Genomic DNA, 24355 nt, shown 5'->3' on the forward strand with positions numbered 1-24355 from the left:
GAATGGGCCACAATAGTTTCTTTCTTTTTATTGAAGAAAGTTGATAAGAGATTCTCAATCATCAGTAAATGTAGATATTCTTCCACTGTAGGTACAATATTGCCAAATCTGTCCATCTTTATATAGGCATTAATCTTGTTCCAGTTATCATATATAAAAACGGTATTCCACAACTTTTTAAAATTATTTATTCATCAGTTCCAAAAGAAAAAAATATGGTTTTAACCAGAACTGAAATTTTCCCAATGGCCGTCTGTGGTTTGCTGAACAGACAACGATGGCCAGCTGGCATGTCCCCGAACTGGCCCCAAGTCGCCGCTTGTTTGCCCTGGACTGCACATGAGGTAGGAACCGAGTCCGTACCACAAGAGGGCTGCGTGAGATGCGGTGAGCATGTGCAGCAGCCCCGGGCATCCGTTTGCCATTTCTTGCCTTTTAGTCCTGGTGGCCAAAACTGCTGCTGCTCTCAATGTCAGCCCCATAGTAGCATCAGCAGAAGGGAAGAGAGGAGAAAAGAAAGGAAATAAGGAAATGAAAGGAGGAGAAAGGAAAGGGAAGGAAAGAATAAGGGGAAATGAGGGGAGGGGAAAGAAAAGGAAAGAAGAAAAGGAAGGAAAGGAAGAAAGAGGAAGGAAAGGAAGGAAGGAAGGAAGGAAGGAAGGAACTTATGACCACAGTTGAGTCCAACATTTTGGTTGCTGTTGTGGTTAGCTCTGGCCCAGCTCCTGCCCCAAGGACTGTGGATGTGGGGGAGACATCCACATGCTGCAGGCCTATTTTGGCCCCGGTGGAATCTGCTGATGAAGGCTCCTCTGACCAAGAAGACATGAGTGACAGGGAGGAGGAGAGTGTGGCAGACAGCTCAGAAGGAGATCAATTATCTAGCTCCTCCTTGGATTCAGAACAAGAGATAATGATACAGCCAGATGCATAGGCAGCAACAACTGAGAGATTATTATCAAATAAAATGAGGCCACCTGTGGTTGGGTGGGGCTATGGTAATTAGTGAGGCTGCTATAAAGAGCAGCCTGTGGGTTTGGCCATTGTGGAGGATTATCTGATCGTTGTGTTTCGTGACTGCTTTACTGACTTTGACCTTTTGTGTGCTGATTTTTCCCCCACTTTGAAACTAAACCAGAGCAAAGTGTGTTTCACTTTGTGAAAGAAGAATGACTGTGAATTGCCTCACAGCTGCAAGCTAAGTATCACAGAACTGATAAGGGACTTGTACAAATTACCAGTTTGTTTGGAGACAAGTGCTCTTTGCTATACCAAAAGAGGGCTTGGTTTAAGTGAATTTTCATTATAAAGAACATTGTTTTGAATTTTCAAACGTGTGTGTGTCTGAAATTTGTACCTGTGAATTTGTACCTGTGACTAGGTTGTCAGCATTTCCAGATACCAATTTAGTTTATTTATACTAAAGCAGCTGACTCGGCAACATACTTAAGTAGTTATCATCTGTACAGCCCAAAATATGCTGGGACTTTGTTTCAGTCAGGATATTTTGAACAACAATCTTCAATTAGCTAAGTATTTAGGCAGCCAGTTAAATTACTGTAATCAGCCAATTAGTAAATAGTTCATTCATGCTTATCATTTACTGAAAGTTTAGATTAGTATAGTATAACAGTACCTCGTACCTGACAAAACATTTCTAAAAGAAACAGATAATGCTCTTGAGCTAGACTGTATCAGGCAATAATAAAGTGGCTAACTAAAAAGAAAAGCTGGCAAGGAGAAGGATGAAGAAAAGCCCAGAGGCTTGGTGTAGAAATCGAAGATTTTAATAAACCATAGTATGTTCAGGAAGATAGAAGAGAGTCTGTTTTATTCATGAAAGCACAGATCGAAATGGGGATACCACTGATACCTCTGCCATTTCCATAGCCTTCTGCAGTGAGGGTACAGTATATACTGTAATTTGCATTGTTTGTTTCCAAACTTCCTTGAAAAAAACATTGAAATTAATAAAGGCAAAGATTCCATACTAGAGAATTGCTAGGATTCCATGCAAAGATCTTGAAGTGCATTTCATGATCTATCCAAAAGAGCAATGGACCATCAAGTTCACAAGCTAAAACAGGAACGCTCTAGATTTCATGCATATAAATTTGATATGTAATTATTTACCAGGGGGATGGGTAGAATGATTTGTCTCTGACCTGTTTTTTAAAAGGTGAATGATGAGTTGGCGAGACAAGGTAACCCAGAGAATTTTTAGGCAAGCTATTTCAACGTTGTGAACTAATTGATAGCCTCTGGAAGTGTTGAAGCATGGAAGAATGGCAAGGGAAGAAGATTTCCTAGCCTCTGTTGAAACAATAAAGAGATTCCTCTACCCAACATAGAAATTTATTTATTTAGATTTATAAGAAATGGTTTGTGTTGTCAATCCCTCCAGCACTATATTGTGTTACTAAAGTTCATGCCTCTGGATCAACTGCAAAATGCAGAAACTGGATCCCCAGCTGTTTGTTTATTTATTTATTTATTTATTTGTTTATTTGTTTGTTTGTTTATTTATGTATTTATTTATTTATTTATTTATCAGATTTGTATGCCGCCCCTCTCCATAGACTCAGGACGGCTAACAACAATAATAAGACAATATAAACAAATCTAATATTTAAGTTAATTTAAAAACCCCAATTTAAGAAAGCAATCATACATACAGACATACCATGGATAAATTTTATAAGCCTAGGGGGAAGGGAAAGTCTCAATTCCCCCATGCCTGATGACAGAGGTGGGTTTTAAGGAGCTTACAAAAGGCAAGGAGGGTGGGGGCAACTCTGATATCTGGGGGGAGTTGGTTCCAAAGGGTCGGGGCCGCCACAGAGAAGGCTCTTCCCCTGGGTCCCGCCAAACAACATTGTTTAGTTGACGGGACCCAGAGAAGGCCAACTCTGTGAGACCTAACTGGTAGCTGGGATTCGTGCGTACAGCAAGTTCAATTTGCTTGAAGGTTCTGGCTTTAGGAAACTTCATAGGGTCTGACCCCCAAGAGCTTGCCATGAGTCTCAGACCTCAGGCCTTAAGAAGGCCTCAAACAGCCAACAACAGGACATACATTCCTGTTATTCTTTGTTCAAACTGAGCCTTGGAGACATAATTTATAGAGTTGGGGAACCCAGCCAATTTAATAGATGACAGACAGCACAATACAAAAGTTAGGACACTTGTGGAAACATTTGATGGGCAAGTGCTGCAAGTGGTCCTATGTTACAATATACTCTTAACTTTGCAATCCAAAGTAAGAATTACATAGAATTTTTAGCAGTGCATGTTACTTCTCATTTGCATGGGGCCTTGCAAATGAGAAATGAAATTCTTTCACTGACATTGTTGCTCTATGCCTGTTGAACTCATTGACTCATCTTTATTGTCAGAAAAACACTTAAAACTTTGTATTTGTATTTGAGGACAAGGAAGCAACTGTGTTGCCTCCTCATGAGACATGTTACTGTACTATCAATTTGAAGCCAGGAGTCCAAATTACAGTTAAGAGGCAGCATCCCATGTTTACTCTCTACTTTAAACCTGAGGGCATTTCTGGATGACAATTTAAAGAAAGGTCTTAACTCAAAAGCAAACAACATTCCAGGAATTGAAAGTTCTTTTCTTTTCGCAGCTGCTATTCAAATACCCAAATTATTCATTCCAATTTATAGTGCAAATGGATGCAACAGACCATGGTATATAAATTGTTCTCTCAGAAGATAAAGAATGGGGAAATAATCTCTTGGTGTGTGCATTTTATTCCATGTTGCTTCTATCAACTAAATGAAGCTATGATATTTTCACTAAATAGAAATTCCAGCAACTGAGGTACTTCCTATCTATACCTCCAGTACAGGTATTACTCCTTAATGACCATTAACTTAGTGTATGACAAACATAACTATTTACAACTCATTTTGAAGCTATGGGTACCACAATTCCCACATGTTCATTCACCCTTAGGACCAACTGCACTACAACATTCCCCTGGCTCTATCCCCTCCATCACACCCATTCTCCAGGTCCCAGCAGGTCTTGAGCCTATTCCTCACAATCCCATCATACATCATGATTAGGGGACTTGAAACCAAGACTTACGAATAGAGATTGCAGGAACTGGGCATGGATAGCCTAGAGAAAAGGAGGGGCAGAGAGGACATGATAGCTGTATACAGGTATATGAGGGGTTGCCACAGAGAGGAGAGAGCCACTCTGTTCTCCAGAGCACCAGAGGGCTGGATGAGGAACAATGGCTGGAAGCTGACCAAGGAGAGATTCAACCTAAAAGTAAGGAAGAACTTCCTGATGGTCAGAGAGATCAACCAGTGGAACAACCTGCCTGCGGAGGTTGTGAACTCCCCAACTCTGGACACTTTCAAGAGGAGATTGGACTGCCATTTGGCTGGGGTGCTTTAGGATTCCTGCTCAGGCAGGGGGTTGGATTTGATTACCTGCATGGTCCCTTTCAACTCTAACAGTAAGTAAGTAAGTAAGTAAGTAAGTCAGTCAGTCAGTCAGTCAGTCAGTCAGTCAGTCAGTCAGTCAATCAATCATACATTTACCTTTTGAAGATCTACAGTCTTCGTGTTGGGGAAGAAGGGCAGGCCACACATCCCTGGACTGCATGGTTGCCTTCTAGAAATGAACACTATTTTCAGCATGGCCACAATTCTTTCTGGTCCTGCCAAAATAATGGCTACTTCCATGAGGCTGCAGCATGGGTCCCTGGGTGAACTACCCCTTTTTGCATATCTAATATAGTCTGCACGGTACTGCAGAAAAGCTTGGATGCTCTGAAGATCTCCAAAATGTAAGTGCATGATATGTGACAGATTATGCAGGGGTTCGGTAAGGAAAAGAGGCCTGCAATGGCCCAGTGGGGCAGTAAGTGGAGCATGGATTATCTCAGTGGGTGGGGAAGGCATGGGGCAGATGGGTCTGGGCCCTCTCTCACACTATAGGCATTCTCTGCTAATGATCCATGTATTTATTTAGCAACTGTATCAGGGAGAGCAGGAGGTGGGATCATATCTTAATTAAACCCCAAGTTGCTTTTGTTCATTGTGCCTTCAAGTCAGTACTGACTCTGACAACTGCCTGGACAAGTCCCTGCAGTTTTCTTCATAAGATTTCCTGAAGTGGTTTGCCATTGCCTAGTTCAGAGGTCTGCAACCTGCGGCTCCAGAGTCGCATACAGCTCTTTGGGCCCTCTGCTGTGACTTCCAGTCAGGTGATCCCATCACTGACTGGCCCTGCCCCTTGCTCTCGCCTTCCAGTCACTCCTTGTCTAGCCTGAGAAGGTAAGGACAATGATTCTCTGGCGCCTCATTCTTGCTGGAGTTTCTTCCAGCCCTTGTTGGTGCTGGGTGTGCCTCGGTCGCTTGGGGAGATGTGTAACCTGCTCTCAGCCCTGAGACACTGGCCAGCCTCGCTATTGGCAGGGATGGCAAGGTGGCAATGTGATCCAGGAGAAGGGGATGACAGAAAGGGGGATGGGTCTGCAGCTGGGTGCTATAGCTTTAAAACATGCACGGGGATGCTTTTCAATTAAATCTCTCTCTCTCCCTCTCTCTCTCTCTGTATCTCTGTCTCTTGTCTCTCGGAAACCTAGTGAGAGCGACCCTCTTTCTCCTTACCTGGCTTACTATGGTGGTTTGGGAGGGTATGCACAAATGGGGGAACCCTCTTCAAGAGAGTGCCCCCCCCATGTGTGCCTTTTCTGTGTTTTTGCCAAGCCCAGCCGCTCACTTGAGGAGGTTCTTCTCACTTTTATGCATCCTCCCAGCCTCACCAACAGCCAGCAAGGGAGTTGCGAGAGGAGGAGTGGGAAGAGGAGGAGGAGGGTTGCTGGAGCCTTATTGCAGGAGTGAAGGGGCCCTGTAAATGCCTTTGTACAACATTTGAGCTCAAGGCAGCCTTTACCTCTTGTCGCTTGGGGCTGGAGCTCACGCCTGCTGTGCTGTGTTGAAGAACTGCAGGGACGGGGGCATGGTGAGGCGATGGCCAGAGCCTTAGTGCTGGAGCGAAGCAGCCCTATGTTTGCCTTTGGTTTACATTTGGTTCAAGGGAGCCCTCGCCTCCCGCTGCTTTGGGTTCAGAGCTGTAAACTGCATCCTGTTGCTAGGGGAAAATGGGACAAGGTTGTATTGTGACTCCATGTTGTAATGGACTCCCCCAATGTGAAGCACGCTAAAGTTCACTATGCTGCTGTTAGTCCGAAGCCATTTTATTTGGAGTCTTTGGCCTGCCACACTATATGTAATTCTATCCTACATTTTCTATTGTGGGGAAAAGGGAGGGGGGATAATATGAGGTAATTAGTATGTAGTCATAACAAACTCCTTTCCAGAAAGCCAAGGTTATCCTTTCTCTCTAGGTGGATTCTCCATTGGGAGATCGGAAAAATGTGATGAACTTATGGATGTGAGGGATTGAGCTTTCAACTGGGTGATAAAACTCTGGGTACTTCAGATTCGGATTTCACCCAGATGTGCCAACATGGCTCTGAGAACAAATTGGGACTTAGAGGAATACTTTGACTCGGACTCTGTTTTACCTTTGGATCTTTTTGGAACCGTGACAACCCAATCTTCATAATTATTTCATTGTCAGAACTTGAAAATTGTGAATTCCAGCAGCATACAATATCTTGTCCAGATTTAATTTGAGTGTATGATTAGGTGACTAGGTTGTCAGCATTTCCAGTTACCAATTTAGTTTATTTACACTAAAGCAGCTGAATGGGCAATATACTTAAGTAGTTATCATCTGTACAGCCCAAAATATCCTGGGACTTTGTTTCAGTCAGGATATTTTGAAAAAACAATCTTCAATTAGCTAAGTATTTAGGCAGCCAGTAAAATTACTGTAAACAGGCAATTAGTAAATAGTTCATTAAAACTATATATTTTGTATGTCATTTATTAATCAAGCTGACGTACCTAAACCCTCTTATTTAAAATATGTTAGCCTTAAAGCTAAGTGACATCATGGATTTATCATAACAACCAACAGCTTATTTATTTATTTATTCAATTTTTATGCCACCCTTCTCCTCAGACTCAGGGCGGCTCACAACATGTTAGCAATAGCACTGTTTAACAGAGCCAGCCTATTACCCCCACTTCATTTCATTTCATTTATTTCATTTTATTGGATTTGTATGCCGCCCCTCTCCGTAGACTCGGGGCGGCTAACAACAGTGGTAAAAACAACATGTGACAATCCAATACTAAAGAAGCTAAAAACCCTTATTTTAAAACCAATCATACATACAAACGTACCATACATAAATTGTGGAAGCCTAGGGGGAAAGAATATCTTAATTCCTCCATGCCTGACGACAGAGGTGGGTTTTAAGAAGCTTGCGAAAGGTAAGAAGGGTGGGGGCTATTCTAATCTCTGGGGGGAGTTGGTTCCAGAGGGCCAGGGCCGCCACAGAGAAGGCTCTTCCCCTGGGTCCCGCCAAACAACATTGTTTAGTTGACGGGACCTGGAGAAGGCCAACTCTGTGGGACCTAATTGGTCGCTGGGATTCGTGCGGCAGAAGGCGGTCCCGCAATCTGGGTCCTCATTTTACCCACCTCGCAAGGATGGAAGTAATGTTACTAATATAGTATTTGATCACCTAGAGCTGCTATACCTGAATTGCAAAAAAGAAAAGCTGATTACTAAATGGCAGCATGGTTGTTGCCTATCCTATCTAATTGTTATATGGATTTATGCAGCCCAGATATGACAACCCTAAATCAGCTTTTAGCTAGGATTGAGTTTACAGAGTTTACCATTAATGCATATACAAAGCAAATTGTGTTATTGTCATTCTCCAATAATAAACTGCATTATCATTCCATATAGCCAGGGGTGGGCTGCTGCCTGGACAGGAGGGAACGCAGCAAAAATGGAGCTCCACCCCAGAGCCCCCAGTTTGCACTGACAGATGTTGAAAGAAAATGCAGGGCGTCCTGCATAAGCCGCGCCCACAGTGTGGTAGTAAAATAGCATATAGCGCAACTCTGCATATAGCGCAACTCATTCCCCAGAAAATACCTGATGCGGGCTTACCAAGTCAAGGCACGGGTGAACTGCATAATCCAAATAATATATACTCCCCAACAATTTTTATTTTTCTCAATGTATTAGTATTCAGAAGGAAAAGTGTTTTTGTTTTCTTCCCAGAAAATCCTCACCTTGCTATCAAGATTGAAAACTTAACTTATAAGGACAGGCAACATTACAAGAGGCCTATGCACAAAGCTATGCATATTATCTTTTGGCCTTTTCTATTTCTGTTTCAAGTCTATTCTATCTGAAATAAAGTTGACTCTAATTAGATTCTGTGTGTGTATCACATAGTACCATAGCTTTTTTCATGATCCTTCACTGTAATATTAAATGCAACAGAATTAGAGAGTTTATTTCTTTATTATTTCCCTCCATTTCATTCATATTCATACGGTCTCTGCAAAATTGTTTATATATAGAAAACATAGACTTCTATACAAATTCAAAGTTTCCATTGCTTGAATGTGAGTATTCTCAATTTTTTCCATTTATTACTAACACTGCCATAAATACTTGGGAAAATCTGCAACATCTTCACTTCCAAGTGTCACATTTTATCAGCTTTATTTATTTTTCTACCCTTTTCTCCTCTGTAGGCAAAGATTTTATCTCTTCATGCTGTCACTGAATTAATTTTTCCTTCACAAAACTCAAAATGATTTTCCGAGAGCAGCTATAAATTGTCGTTTTCCTGGCTATTAGTTAAATATACCTAAAGGTGCTCAGTAGTGGGTTCCTACCGGTACACCTAATTGTGCGCAGCTCTGCGGCTGTGCGCATGAGCACGTGTTCAAGAGGAATTTTGCTTCTTGCACCTATGCAGGTAGCAAATCTCGCATGGTGATGCTCGTGCACATGTGTTTCAGCGAGGGTTTGTACTTCCGTGCATATGCACAAGCAGTCTTGTTTCTGGTAACAGGATGTCTCCTTCCTTGGGCCGCTGCTCGCTTCCACCCACTGCTTCACCTAGAAAGAATCCAGATTTTAAGGGATTTGGCAACTTTAAGACATTTGGAAAGAAGGGTCTTGGGTCCAAGTGAAAAATTGCCAAAAAAGTGCTTTTCCTAGGGCCTTTCCCTCCTCGGGCCTAGCCCAAGAGAAGGGGAAGCTGCCAGATATGATACGTACACAGTTGTTTCCTTGGCAATTTTCGATGACCCGGGGCGTGGGTAAGGGTGGAGGGTGGCCTGACCGAGCTCTCTAGGCAAGGGTTCTATCTATTTGCTATACAATGTATAATATTTTATTTATCCTCATTGATTAATTTTTCTTTTTGTCTAGGTTATTCTTACTAGTTGTTCTGCCAACTTGTTTCAACCACCCGTAATTACAGGATAATTAGTCCAGGAAGACACACATCACACGATGAAAGGAAAACCCAAAGTTTTTATAAACAGAAAAATAAAAACAGCTCCCTTTTTAAATGTCAAAGGGATTTTCTGGTACACACAAGGCACAGGTTAAATGCAATCCAATTGCTCACACAATAACTGGGAAATTGAGTCCAATTCTAAAGTCCAGAGAGTCCACACACAATCTTGAACAGCACAAAAACCATGATCTTGATGAAACAATGAATCAGATAAACTGCCATGAGGCTAAAACACCAGGTTGCACTTTTATCTGTAGCACTAATTACAGCAGCCCCACCCAACCACAGGTGGCCTCATTTTCTCTTGTAATAATCCTTCAGTTGTTGTCTCCTATGCATTACTCTACGCATGCGTGGATGTGTCATTAATTCTTGTTCAGAATCCAGGGATGATACAGATGACTGATCTCCTCCTGGGCTGTCTGCAAAACTCCCCTCTTCCCTGTCACTCATGCTTCCTTGGTCAGAGGAGTCTTCGTCGTCAGATTCTACTGGGAGCAAAACAGGCATGTGGATGTCTCCCCCACATCCACCTCCACATTCCTTGGGGCAGGAGCTGGGCCAGAGCTAACCAGAACAGTAGTGGCCTCCAGATTCAAAGGAACCAACCTTTTTTGTCTCACTTTTTTTTCCAGAGTCCAGATTTCACAAACATATACAGTATGTTTGTACTTTAACAATTCTGATTATTGTTGTAAATGAAATGTCCTCATCTCCACACCTTAGTCTACGTATGTTATTAGAGACATCTACAGGACTAATTTTATTTTTATTTCCAGCATATGCTCCACCTTTAGCTGTTCCTCAGTCCAAGGAAACAGAACAGCATAGCATCTTCTTCTCAGTCAGTAGTAATGTAACCTGATCTTTGCCATCTCTGTCGTTATTTATTTATTTATTTATTGAATTTATAGGCTGCCCTTCTCCTAGCGGGCTCAGGGCGGCTTACAACAGTAAAATTATTACAAAAGTTAAAATGCACCAATACATAAAACAATAACAGATAGAAAGATTAAAACCCAATAAAACAACACACAGTCATCACCCAAACATACTAGTAGCCAGAACAGAGAGCTATCACTCAGCGGCCCCAGGCCTGCTGACATAAATGTGTTTTCAGTGCTTTTCGGAAGGCGAGGAGAGTGGAGGCGGTATGAATCTCTGGGGGGAGCTGGTTCCAGAGGACCGGGGCCGCAACAGAGAAGGCTCTCACCCATGGTACCGCCAGCCGGTATTGTTTGGCAAATGGGACCCAGAGTAGGGTGACTCTGTGCAACATAATTGGTCAATGGGACATATGAGGCAGAAGGCGGTCCTGTAAATAATCTACTGCTAAGCCATGTAGAGCTTTATAGGTAATAACCAACACCTTGAGTTGCCTTTAGAGACCAATCGGCAGCCAGTACAGCTCACGGAGTGTTGGTCTAATATGGGTATATCTAGGTACATCCATCACAGCTCGCTCAGCTGCATGCTGGACAAGTTGAAGTCTCCGAACCTTCTTCAAGGGTAGCCCCAAGTAGAGCATTTATCTGTAGTTTAATCTTCAGAATGCCTCTGTTTTTTGGTGCCATTTCTGCTAACTCTGCCATTCTGATAATAAATTTACTATATAAATTAAACAGATGTAAAGACAATATACTGTACATTCTTGTGACCTTCCATATTCCAAATCACCCTGTTTCTCCAAATCTTGTTCTTGTGTTAATATTTTGTTCACTGTAAAGATTCTGGATGGAATAATTGGTATTAGGGCAGCCTATTAGCTTTAAAATATTCTCAATACTGGCAAAATCTATGTAATGAGAGGCTTTCCTATATATTAAATAATGCAAAAGCAACTCCCTCCCTCCTTCTTGCTCTTGCTCTTATCTATTTTGTATTATCTATATAAATTTTATATTCAGCAGTCTCTTTTGAAATCTTCCTGTTCGTTTAGCAGAGTTCTAATTGGGAAGTAAAATACTTGCATAAGGAATTAGTGCAACTATTAATTTACGCATTCTCTTTTATTTCTGTTTTCCTGAAGTTGATATATACACTATTTTTTTCCAACTTCTAGGCCAGAAAATTTTATTCTATAATTTTGACATAAGAGTTTTTAATAACTATTTCTTCTGAAGTTTTATGTAGTTCAGTCTGAATGTCATTTGTGCCTGCTGTTTTTCCTCTATCAAAGAGTGTTTATTGCCTATTGTACCCAACTTTCTTGGAGAAAAAGTTCCTAAATCTATTCTGTTTCAACGAACATTTGTCATTTAAAGGATTCGGCATATATATATTTTTATATGTCTTTACTTTGCTTCTATCGGATCTATTTTTCGATTACTCCTTAAAATGTTCATTGGCTGCAAGTTATCTTGTAATTTCTTTCATCTTATTTCAAAAGCTCTTGTTTTCCTTTGTTTATTGAGACATTTTTCCTCATCCTTTCTTTATGCTGAAAATATGTATTCAGTTATCATGCATCCTTCTTGTTGCCCAAGGCTTTCATTCATTTTTTTCCTGCTTATCATGATACCTTTTATTAAAAGCTACATTATTTTACCCTTTGAAACTCTTCCAAAATGAGATCAAAAGAGATTACATTGTTTTTCAGGTTGTGCATCTCTCTTGTGAAACACTTAATTTTGAACATTTGTATAGAAACCTCTCCTACAGGTTGATTCATATAGAATTCTTCCATGAGGTAAAATATTGAAAAATATGGGAATCACTAATACAAGGATTGTATTATTTTTGGGTTTGGGGAAGGTTTTGTGAATCCTATATGTATTAAACTGTTGTGAATGAGTATGGGGCCAACAACGTATAAAAACCTAAAATAAATAATTACCTGAGAATATTTTTTGCACTTGTTTTACAGCATCTTTTCACTTTTCACTACTCTTCAAGTTTATTTTCTCAGAATTTAAACATATTAAAAGCATTCCTTATATTTTATTTCATGTCCACCTTGCTGGTACAACCACTCATAATTTTGTAGGAGCGTTTAACACAAATGGCCTGTTCTACTATGTATTCTTGAAACTCTCGTGTCTTCCTGGACTGCATTTCACTTGAACTTACATTTTATGTGGATTGACAGCCATTCCAAATGCTTTATTCTAGGTTTATCCATTTTTTTCCATTTTCATCACTGCAGGTATTATTATATCCTTTGCTGATATTCCATGTTGAACTTCTTGCAGTTTGTCCCATAATTCCCTTTTGGGTTTGTGGTAGATTGCATAATAATGATTTTATTGAATATTAAGTCTACTAAATATGACTCAAAATTGATTAATATTCAATCAGCTTGCAAAACTGTGAAGTTACAGTTGATACCATCTCATATTTTATATTTTATAAAATTTAAATGAAATTACCCTGAGGGAAAAATAATTCTGTAAAGATTGAAAACATTTTGTAACAACTGAATTTGGTGAAATGCCCATTTAAATATAAAATAGGAAATTGTAAAGAAGGTTAGGTAAAAATTGAAATTCTGAACAGAACTATTCATTTCACAATTTTTTTTAAAATTCTAGGTCCCGCAACTGTTTCTGAGAGTAATAAGCAAGAGACTTTTTTGCAGCATAGCTAGGCTTAAACTAACCTAAATTCCAGCCAGCCAACTCATATGGTTTACGACAACAGACTATGGAGCACTCCTCACCATTTTATCTATTTCTAGCCTGTAAATTGAGGTTCTCTCCTGGATTTCACCTTTGCTGTCATCAAGTTTGTTCTTCAGGCTTACAATACAGTGTTCCCTCGATTTTCGCGGGGGTTATGTTCCAAGACCTCCCGCGAAAGTCGATTTTCTGAAGTAGCGGTGCGGAAGTAAAAACACCATTTTTGGCTATGGACAGCCAAAAACTACCCCCACGCACCCTTTTTCAAGGCAGCGCAAGGAGCTGGGCTTGAAATTAGGGCAGGGAGCGACGAAAGTGCGGAGGCCGGCAAAGATTGCTTTGAATGTCGGCTGCCCCGCCCCCCCAGCGCCTCCGTCCCCCTCGCCGCTACCGCCCGCCCGCCCGATCCACCCCTCTCACCGGCTTTCTTCGGACACGGTCCTCCTGCAGCAGCGCTGGCGGCTACGGCTTCTCATCCTCCTCATTCGGCCGGTAGCCGCTCTGAGCACTTTGAGAATGCCTGCCTCGCCCCTCTCACAGTCCCTTAGCCAAGAGCACTTTCGTCCCAGCTATCAGCGAGGGGGCTGCAGGAGAGGTGGGGGCAGGCGTTCTCACAGAGAGGGAGAAAGAGAGAGAGAGCAAGAGGGGGGGAGAGTGGAAGGTAGAGAGAGAGAGAAAAATGATAGAAAAAGGGAGAAAAAAGAGAAATGAGAAAATGATTGAAGCAGAGAATGACAGGAAAGAAAGAGAAAGAGAGAGAGAAGTGACTCTTGGTGATGACGTATGACGTCATCGGGTGGGAAAAACCATGGTATAGGGAAAAAACGGAGTATTTTTTAATTAATATTTTTTGAAAAACCGTGGTATAGCCGTTTCGCAAAGTTTGAACCCGCGAAAATCAAAGGATCACTGTATATTATTATAAATTTTTAAATCAATCTTCGTTAAATACTTTTTTTTCTTTTCCAATTGTTTTATTTCAATTAAAATATGTAATTATATCTTTAATTTGTACTCTGACCCTTTCAAATTGTTATTGATTGGTCTTACAGGGTATTTATATGTGTTTATATGTGTTTTTGCATGATCTTTTTTCTTGCATAGTTCAGGTGATATCCAGTGCCATTAGCAAATAAATAAAATAAATAAAAATGTTGGGAATTCCTTCCAAACACTTCAGTGAAGAGACAAATTGCTTTTGTCTCAGAGTGTTTGATATTTACAGTTAATTTAATTTAAACGGTATTTGCAATGTACATAATAACATTTCTTTCTTCACTTTGTGGCACAGTTTTGAGATCCTTATTCTGCTCAGTGCGTACATTTTCTTGCAGCACTTTTCCATTAATTATTAAAAGAATAGCACTGCATAAAATATTGATCGGTTGCCTGACATTCATTTCAGAACTATATACAGAATAAAAAGGTAATACAAGTCTTTTCAAGATCTATCTCCTCTGTTTTTGTACAGGGACTTAAATGTTTATTTTACTATCTTGGTATTTTAACATTCTCAAGTACAACAGTTATTCTTCATTCTTTTCTAATAGCAATGTTAAAATTAGCATTTTACAAGTTAAAATTTGCAAATGTCTTAAAATGAGACAGTTTGAATGGTAGTTCGTGTCCCAGAAATATGCAGACTAAATTATTGACAGAATAGTGAGAGTCTAGTTTTCCACATGGAAATTGTGAAAGTGCTATTCTTTTCTCTTATTTTATATAACTATTGAAATTGCAAGACTTAAATAGCCTATTCTAGAAAATTCAGCATGCCCTAGAGCAGTGGTTCTCAACCTTTCAAATTCCGCGACCCCTTCACACAGTTCCTCATGTTGTGGTGACCCCCAACCATAAGTCTAGCACCAATTCTCCCAACAGAGCTTTAAGCTGATTGGCAGGAAGGTCAGAGAGTCACCTCCACTGTAAACGCTTGATTGGTTAGATTGTAAAAATATGTTCCAAGGTGAATAGAAGCTTTAGTTCCTTTTGTCTTTTTCTATGGTCTTAGGCAACCCATGTGAAACATTCGTTCGACCCCCAAAGGGGTCCCGACCTACAGGTTGAGAACCTCTGCCCTAGAGGGAAAGTCACACAATACAATAATCTGGTCTTTAAAATAAACCCTTAGAGTCAAACTTGGTTCTTGGTGGCTACAGAGGCTTCATATGCTTGTTTTCTTGGCAACAACATCGATGTGGTTTGCCAAGTTATCCTTTTCTGTTCTGTTTTTCCCCAATTCCCTGTCTCAGCTATAGTTAAAAATATATGATACATAAAGCAATATCTTATGTATCTCTCACTGTTATAACAACATTAATGGTTTTATTTTTAGACTGCTTTCTATCTCATAGTTCCCAGTGACCGGTAAGATTTATTTGTTTATTATTAATTAAACGTATAAGCCGCCCAACTCTCAAGGTGCAAATTTTAATAATTTTAAAACAATTTAAAACCCATTTAATAAAATCATACATCCCTTCTGTGGCCAGATCCAGAAGACAAACCATCTGATCTGTGGCCCCAGGCCTGTCAGCAGAGCCAGGTCTTTAAGGCTTTCCAGAAGGCCAGTAGGGTAGGGGCAGTATGGATCTTGGGAGGTAGATGGTTCCAGAGAGCCCACCCCACACAACCGGCATTGCTTAGTTGACAGGAGCCAGAAAAGGCCGACCCTGTGGACTCTTATCGGTCGCTGGAAGGTGTACAGAAGAGGTGGTCCCAAAGATAGTCTGAACCCACATAGTTGTTTTTTTCCAGGTCCCTCAGCTAAACCGTGTTGGCTGGCAGATCCGCGGGGAAGGGCCTTTTCTGTGGCTTCCCCAAATCTCTGGAACCAACTATCCCCTAAGATCTGGACTGCCCCACTCTATTGACCTTCCAGAAAGCATTGAAGACCTGGCTTTTCCAGCAGGCTTGGGGCCATTGATCTTGTAATTTGCGAGGTCTGGCCTGAATGATAAGTATGTACAGTATATGATTTTTAAACTGTTTTTTAAAAATATTTTATGATGTTTTAAAATGTATTTTCTATATCCTGTTATAAGCCACCCAGAGTCCTTCGGGACTTAGGTGGCATACAAATAAATTAAATTAAATTAAATTAAATTAAATTAAATTAAATTAAATTAAATTAAATTTGTAATTTCTTATAGCATTGGCAAAAAGTGTAAGATCAAATTTTTTTAAAAAAGAGGGGCCGCTATTCACATATGCTATAACATCTCTATGCTGTTAAAAACTCTAATTCCCATAACCTTTAAAGGTGAAATGCTGTATAGTAAACAGTGGTGGGAGTCAATGTTTTTTTACTGATTCTGTGGGTATGGCTTGGGCGTGACTTGGTGGGTGTGGCAAGGGAATGATACTGTAAAACCTCCACTCCCACCCCACTCCACGGAATGGACACTGTAAAATCTCCATTCCCTCCCGACCCCAGGGGAAGGTTACTGCAAAATCTCAATTTCCTTCCAATCAGCTGGGACTCAGGAGGCAGAGAATAGATGGAACTGGGGCCAAAGGTGGTATTTATCAGTTCTCTGAACTACTCAAAATTTCCACTACCAGTTCTCCAGAACTGGTCAGAACCTGCTGAATCCCATCTCTGATTATAAGACATTATATAATTGCCCATTTGAGTATGTCAAATGAGCACTTATAGAATGCATCCCAAATCCAGTACTCATGATTCTCAGGGAATTTAAATTGGGCATATAAATGAGCTTATGACAAAATACAGAAGGTTATAAAATACCTGGTATATGTAGATGTAAACCACTAACAGGATATAAGTAATTTTAATTATTTCTACTTGTTTGTGTGGGTATTTATGTATTTTATGTGGCTTTTTGTCATTTTTTAAAAATAGCTTCTGCTAATAACTAGAGCTATAAAGTGCAATAAGATAAAGAAGATTTGAAAAGAAATCAGTCTAACAACAATATTTCATTGAACTAAAGACTAAACTATAAAAGGAAAGAATATAAAGTTGGTTTATTTGATCAAAGCTAAAATAAGACTTTTTTTCTAATGTTCTGGCAACCCATTCTACAGATTTTGGAGAACCAGGATCGAAAAGATGTTTTTGCTGATAGATAGGGATATGGGATATGGGATGAAGAGGTTTCTGTTTAATCTTATAGGTAGTGAAGAATTATTAAATTTGTTTATAATTTTTGTGATGAAGGTAGGAAGTCACTTTTTTATATTACTTATTTTTCCTGTATTATTTATTATTTATTTCTGTTCTCTTCTTTCTCTACTTTTGCGCTAGTTTTTACTATTGTAATTAAATTTCTTGACAAAATAAGAAAAATAAAAATTATATTTAAAATGAGTTAAAAGTAAGTGCATCATGTACACTTAAACACTTATTTTGTCTTGGTCTGGATATCATTACAAAACCCAAATTTGTAAAAATATGCATATTTTTACAGGTGTGTCACATGCATAATTTGTGGATAACCACACTATATATATCTATACTGTATATAGGAACATAACATTTTGTTTTTCAAAGACATCCAGCAACATAATTTTGGAGCAGAATGATTTTACTTGATCTTTGGAGTGTGCCAAACACTAAACCAGCACTTTCTCTACCTGCCAGCGTCTATCCATACATTTAATAAGATAAGAAAAAAATAGCCTTTTTACTTTGAGAACAACAATCATAAACCATGGGGAAATGTATTTATGGCAAAGTTAAAATTGTAATTTAATAAAAGCTTTCTTTGTGGTCATTGAAATGCACTCTAACATTTCTGTAAATATATCATTCAGTGGTAGCAAGGTTACATAGGCATATGCATGCATAAGAACATAAAAAACAAAAGTTTTATGACATCAATTTACTTTTTCTGACTATCTGTTTCTTACAGTTGCATGGCATATATTCCCTATAGAATATAAAAACATGAAGCTCTTAAAATGTCACTTTAAATTAAAGCCAGTATGTTTCAATTGACTAATTTATTTATATTCTTGATGTAATTTTCAAAAGTGAGCTGACAGTTTAGCTGTGCATTTCTTTTTCCATCAAGGAAGTAACTGATGGGATTTTATTCAGCAGCAAGTGGATATTTTTGCTGTGCATAGCTCTTTTTTTTAATGATTTGGACTACATATAGGGTAGGAATACTATTTATTATTTCATACCAGCTCAATGAAAAAGCAAAAATATTTTCTGTACAGTCTGGGATTCCTTTCATTTCTCTATTTTTGTACTCCATTTCAATACTACTAATGTACTGTCCATTTTATTTATTTTATTAGTTTTAATAAATCTATTAAAATTTTAACAGGATATATTGTACAACTCTGTTATGATGAAAAATAAAATTAGAGGTGCACAATCTTAATGCATCAGCTGTTATTTATATATTTACTGAGTGTAATTTTTTATGGAGTAATTTATGATTTTAATCAAAACAGTGTCCCATTTCAAATATATGTCTGAGAAATTTACAACAATTTAAAACAAAACAAAAAACATACAGTATAAAAACATATCTTAATGGGTTGTTTTCACGTAAAGAGACATCTTTTTAAAGTAATATAATTACAAATGTAAAGTCTTTATTGGTCTCTGAGCTTGGTTGTTTATTTGTAGACGTACTGATACCAGACTCTGTAGCCTCTTTAGTGCTAGAGTTGTAGATGTTACCCATTTTATAACAATGGTCTGTAAGCAACCAGCTGAACTCAGAGAACACCAAGGACTCCACAGCTCAATCCTGAGCTACATATAGTTTCTTCTAAACACAGATGTGATTTTTATATCTCCAAAGGTAGTAGTTCATGTAATTAAAATAGCAAAATATACTCCCAAACTAGATAAAGAATATTTGCTTGTATTTTGCCAGTTTAGGTTTCCCCCCCGTATATTCTCCTTGTGATGTGTAGTTATAATCGCATGCATAGATAAAACATTAAAATAATGTATGAATAATTTAGTGTGATATATTACTTTAAAGTTTTGCTTTCTGCTTTTGTGTTATCAGTTTGAGGATCTTGCTTTTAGACTTACAAGAGTTGATGGACTAGGGCTGGGTCTGCAAATTTAAATACTCAAAAGAGCCATTTGGACCCATTTTCCACAGAAAAGAAAACACCGGGAGCCACAAAACCTGGGTGGACATGGCGAACTCAACATCACTCCCATCCAGTCAAATCCACACCTAGGTTTTGCAGCTCATAGTTTATTCTGTGGGAAATGGGTCTCTCCCTCTCACTCTTTTTCTCCCCTTTTCTCTCTCTCATTTCTCTCTTTCTCTCTCTCTCATTTGTTTTTTGCTTTCCTTTCCCTCTCTCTTTTTCATTCTTTCTCTTTCATCTCTCTCTCATTTGTTTCCCTCTCTCTCATTGTCTTTCTCCAACTTTCTCGTTTCTCTGTTCCTCTTCTTCTCCCCTTCTCTCTCTCTCTCATTTCTTTCTCTCATTCTCTCCCTCCAGCGCTCTCATTTCTCTCCCCCTTCTCTCTTTCTCTCATTTGTTTCTTTTTCTTCTCTCATTCTCTCCCTCCAGCTCTCCCTCATTTCTCTCTTACTTTCCCTTTCCCCTTTTCTCTCTTTTATTTGCTTCTCTCTTTCCTCTATCTTATTCTCTCCCTCCAGTTCTCATTTCTCTGTCCCTCCCCCTTCTCTCTCTCTCTGATTTGTTTCTCTCTTTCCTCTCTCCCTTCTTTCTTTACTCCTGCACTCCAGCTATCACACACACCCGTTCCCCATGGCTCTTTGCCTCAGCATGGCAGGTGCGAGCTCCAGCCTGAAGGGGCAGGGGGCGACTACTACCTTGAACAGAAATGTGGTGTTTCACTCCAACATGAAGGGCACTGTGGCTGATACTGAGCTGTCCACAAATGATGTGGAACCGCAAAAAGGAATGCTGGGGCACATGAGAGATATCGCCATAGTGCCCCTTTTTGTGATTCTGCATGCTTTGCGGGCAGCTTCCCGCCAGTCACGGTCCCCTTTGTGTCAACTCAGGAAGAGAGGGGCAGCTGCTGCTGCTGCTGCCGCTGCCGAATACATAGAGGCGGAGCTGGCAGCAGAGTTGGACAGTGAGGAGGCTGGGGAAGAACATGGGCCAGGACTGGAATCTGGAGAAGGCTCAGTGCCAGAGGTAGAGATCCAGCCCAACCCATCTGGGATGTCTGTGCTGACTCCACAGCTTCCAGAGGCTGACATGAGTGTGGCAGGGGAACAGGAGAGCCTGTCCCCAATGTACTCATGCACAGAGCTGTCAGAACACAAGAACAGTTATTGAGGAAAAAGACTACTCAGGAGTAAGGTTCAAGAGATAATTGCCCCCTCCCATAGGCTATATTAAGTGGAGCAAATTGATGTGCTCATTGCAAGAAGCAACTTTGTTCAATTTGTCTCTCAGCATTTCAGTTCTGAGCCCATGTTTCTGTTTGGCCTTCCAAAGCTCCATGCCAATTAAGTCTTTGGCAGCATGTCAAGAGAGATAATGGTTGGTGATATTAACCTTCTTCCAAAAGACTTCTGACAGACTCATTAACAATGTTTGGAATTTATTATCGCTGAGAATGAGCATAATTCACAGCTGTTAAAATAAAAAGAGGTTTTGGGGATTCCGTTTGTGCTTTATTATTTATCAGGAAGCCCAGGTCAGAACAGGAAGGGCCCTAGTGCCCCCTTTTGCAATTCCACATCATATTTGTAAAGAAGAGCCTGACAGTATGTTGATCATGCTGGGAATATAGAAGACTACGAAATATAAATATTATGTTATGAATATGTTTATTTAATAATAGTCAAGGGGTTGATGCTGTCATTTGTATTCACATGTATACGTATGCCCAAATATGCCCATGTTACACCAACACTCCGCAGTCTGCATTGGTTGCCGATCAGTTTCCGGTCACAATTCAGAGTGTTGGTTATGACCTATAAAGCCCTTCATGGCACCGGACCAGATTACCTCAGGGACCGCCTTCTGCTGCACGAATCCCAGCGACCAGTTAGGTCCCACACAATGGATCTTCTCCGGGTCCCGTCAACTAAGCAATGTCGCCTGGCGGGACCCAGGGGAAGAGCCTTCTCTGTGGCGGCCCCGGCCTTCTGGAACCAACTCCCCCCAGAGATTAGAACTGCCCCCACCCTCCTTGCCTTTCGTAAGCAACTTAAAACCCACCTCTGTCGCCAGGCATGGGAGAATTGAGATCCTCTTTCCCCCTAGGCCTTTACAATTCTATGCATGGTATGTATGTATGTATGTTTGGTTTTTATATTAATGGATTTTTAATCATTTCTAATATCAGATTACTATTGTACACTGTTTTATTGTAGCTGTTAGCCGCCCCGAGTCTCCGGAGAGGGGCCGCATACAAATCCAATAAATAAATAAATAAATATTGTGTTTTAGTTGGGTAATGTTTCTTTGATCTTAGTGAAAACTTTGTAAAGAAGGACTATTCAATTGTGAAATTTAAACTCTTGATGACTTTGTTTCAAATTACAATGAAAGATGATTAAGGAGGGGACTACATCTCTCTTTAGATAAGTAATGAGCTGTTAAAATGTCTTTCACGCATAGCTGTCATTGGGTAGACATATTTGATACTGTACAATGAACTGTTGAGCATAATATAATAGCAAGTGTAATGTTTAATGACTCATTAGGCAAGAAGCTCCTGTGTAAGATAAATATAAAGATTGACATTCTGTTCCATTTGGCTAAAGTAAAGTATTTTGTTCTCAGAATAAGCTGTTACTTTTATATATCTTACTACCTAGCTGTAAAAATGTAGTGTGAGCAGGCTAAACATTCAACATTCTGCTGGCTCATTTGTAAAAGTATACTATGTAACAGCTATAATTGAAATTGATGATTACGAAAAAAATATTTCACCTGTAATGCTGGTACTGCATTCTGGAGCACTGCACAGTCAAAATATTTTTATGGCTGTAAGAGTCTCTTGATACGAAGGCAATAAGCAGAAATCACTTTACTTTCCCCACCTTCCAATTTGTTCAATTTCATTCCACCACTGCTTGGTGTAGCGGTTTGAACTATAGTCTCTTTTTATGTGTATCAGTGCAGACATTATTATGCTAATGCATTCCTATTTTAGGTTTATTTTTTGCGTTGGTGGTAAAAGCATTACAGGCTGTTTTCCTTATTTTTAATAAATATAAAAATATTATTAATATATTACAAATCCTTGTATTCAATACAACATGTATCATTACAATCTATGCCAATAGTTATTACTAAAAACTAAAATCTTATAGAATTAAAGGGGAAAAAATTAGAAACAGAGAGCACAATGTATTTTAATGATGTATTTTTTAAATCTGAAATTACTATTTTCAGGTACAACTGAAAACCAGCTTTTCAAGTCAGTACATAATTCGTACCCAACCCACAAATGCATGTTTGTCCACCCTTGAATGTGCAGCTATTGCCATAGCCATTGTGGAAAAAAATGAGGCAATTAAAGAGGTAGGTAATTTTAAAGTCATGTATACCACTAATGAAATAACCAAATGCAAGCTATGCTTATTAAAAACTGGCCACGGTTCAAATTTTTCACTCCCTCTTTTCTTAAACTTTTCTAATTAAGAGCTGTAATACATTAAGTTTAGAAAAGCTGGCAGGAATAAATGTCATTCTCCTGGGTTAATTTTTCCTACCCCACCTACAGTATTCTTACATTAAATTTGCCACTCTTTTTCTTACGCTTCATCTCACTTCTTTGATAGACATTCTAGAAAACCTTTTTTTCAACATTGGTTCCTGTTTGTCCACTATGGCACAAAGTACATAAAATCAATTTCCTTGATTTTCACTGCCATTTTGTTAGCTAAATGGTTGTAGGCTGTGTGTGTTACAATTGACTCAAAGAAAGAGTCAATGATGTGTCTTTATACCAAGCATATGAGATTAATAAGTCACTTGATTTGTTGCTTTTGTTGCATAAATTTGTTTGCATCTTTTCCAGCAATTTTCAAAGTTATGGTGGCACTGGATCAAGTTATGCTGATAACTTGATCCTAGTGATCAAGTTATCAAGTTCATTCAGAAACCAGTGATAACCGGTTTCTGAATAAACAAACATTGCAACACTCCCACAGTCACATGATTGTGATCTGGGCAATTGGGAACTCAACTCACAGCTACATTATAGGGATATATAGTCACATGGTTGCCTTTATAACCTCCCCTGCTGGCTTCTCGCAAGCTAAATCAATGGGGAAGTTTGCAGGTCACTCCAATAAGTCACTTCCAGCAGCAGCACCCCTCTGCTCATGAGATTTCCCAGACCCCTCCAGCCTGTGCTGCTCCTCATACTGCTTCCCACCGCCAGTCCATGGCACTCCCATATTTGAAACCAACATCACTTTCCCCTTAAGACTCCACGTGTCTTGACATAATAGTAACCGTGATGGGTAAGATTGCCATCAATAAGCGATACAACCATGTGATGTCCAACTTTACAACTGCATTGCTTAGCACTGGAAATTTGCATCCCAGTTGCCATTATAACTTGAGGAAGCTTGAATTTTCACCTTTTAATTCATATAATATGGTTATGCAGGTTTGAATAAATATAGAAATATATGTTAAAAATAAGCTATTGCTCCATTGACATTGCATAGCTATCATTTGATCATATATATGTGGGACATTACCAAGTTTAGTTTAGCAGAAGTGCATTTTTTTTCTCTATGTAGCCTACAGCTTTAGTTTAAGGTTGGCAGATTTCTGCAGCTGAATGAATCTCCAGTCGAGCAGATATAAGAGGAAGGAGAGAAAGAAAGCAGGTATAAGATTTGCAGCCATGTGACAACAACCTAATTTTGTTTCTTTATTCAGAAATATGTCCCTCTCACTTATCGAGACTTCCCAAAATTGTATTTGAAATTACAGTGTCCTTCTGTGCTTCTTTTACTTTTTAGCCACCTCTTTCTTTCATATTTTTTTGTCTCTCTGTTATTTTAATGTCATTAATCCCTCTCCTAACTCAAAGCTGTGACTGCAGTTACTTATGTAACTGCTGCTTCATCAACAATTATGACAAGTCTTAGAAACTAGTCCTCTCATCAAATATCTGCAAAGGGAATTTGTGAGGAGCAATTTTTAAAAAGGAAGAAAATAAAAATGTAGTCTTCTTTTACCATGATATAAGAGAATTAATATGTGAGCTTTGGAATATTTTTGAATATTTGATGGAGTTGCAATTTACTTACCACATGTAGCTTGGGATATTTGTTCCTTCACATAGCCACACTAAGTTTTGAGTAAAAGCAACATTGACTATCCTGAAAGTCTATAG

General features: G+C 39.3%; 1 protein-coding gene across 2 annotated transcripts in view; it reads left to right on the plus strand.

Moving 5' to 3' along the window:
* Positions 1 to 24355, plus strand: part of DTWD2 (DTW domain containing 2) — a 102511-nt gene that overhangs the window by 72388 nt on the left and 5768 nt on the right. Inside the window, exons 5-6 of one of the 2 annotated variants that reach the window (XR_011558333.1) lie at positions 22393 to 22521; positions 23754 to 23843. Coding sequence is in view for 1 of the 2 variants with exons in the window: in XM_070742868.1 (XP_070598969.1) it covers positions 22393 to 22521 (129 nt within the window). In the remaining variant the exon portion in view is untranslated. The remainder of the gene's footprint in view (positions 1 to 22392; positions 22522 to 23753; positions 23844 to 24355) is intronic. The other variant, XM_070742868.1, reaches the window with a different exon arrangement.

This window comes from Erythrolamprus reginae, chromosome 2, assembly GCF_031021105.1.
Source record: "Erythrolamprus reginae isolate rEryReg1 chromosome 2, rEryReg1.hap1, whole genome shotgun sequence".
Taxonomy (NCBI): domain Eukaryota; kingdom Metazoa; phylum Chordata; class Lepidosauria; order Squamata; family Dipsadidae; genus Erythrolamprus; species Erythrolamprus reginae.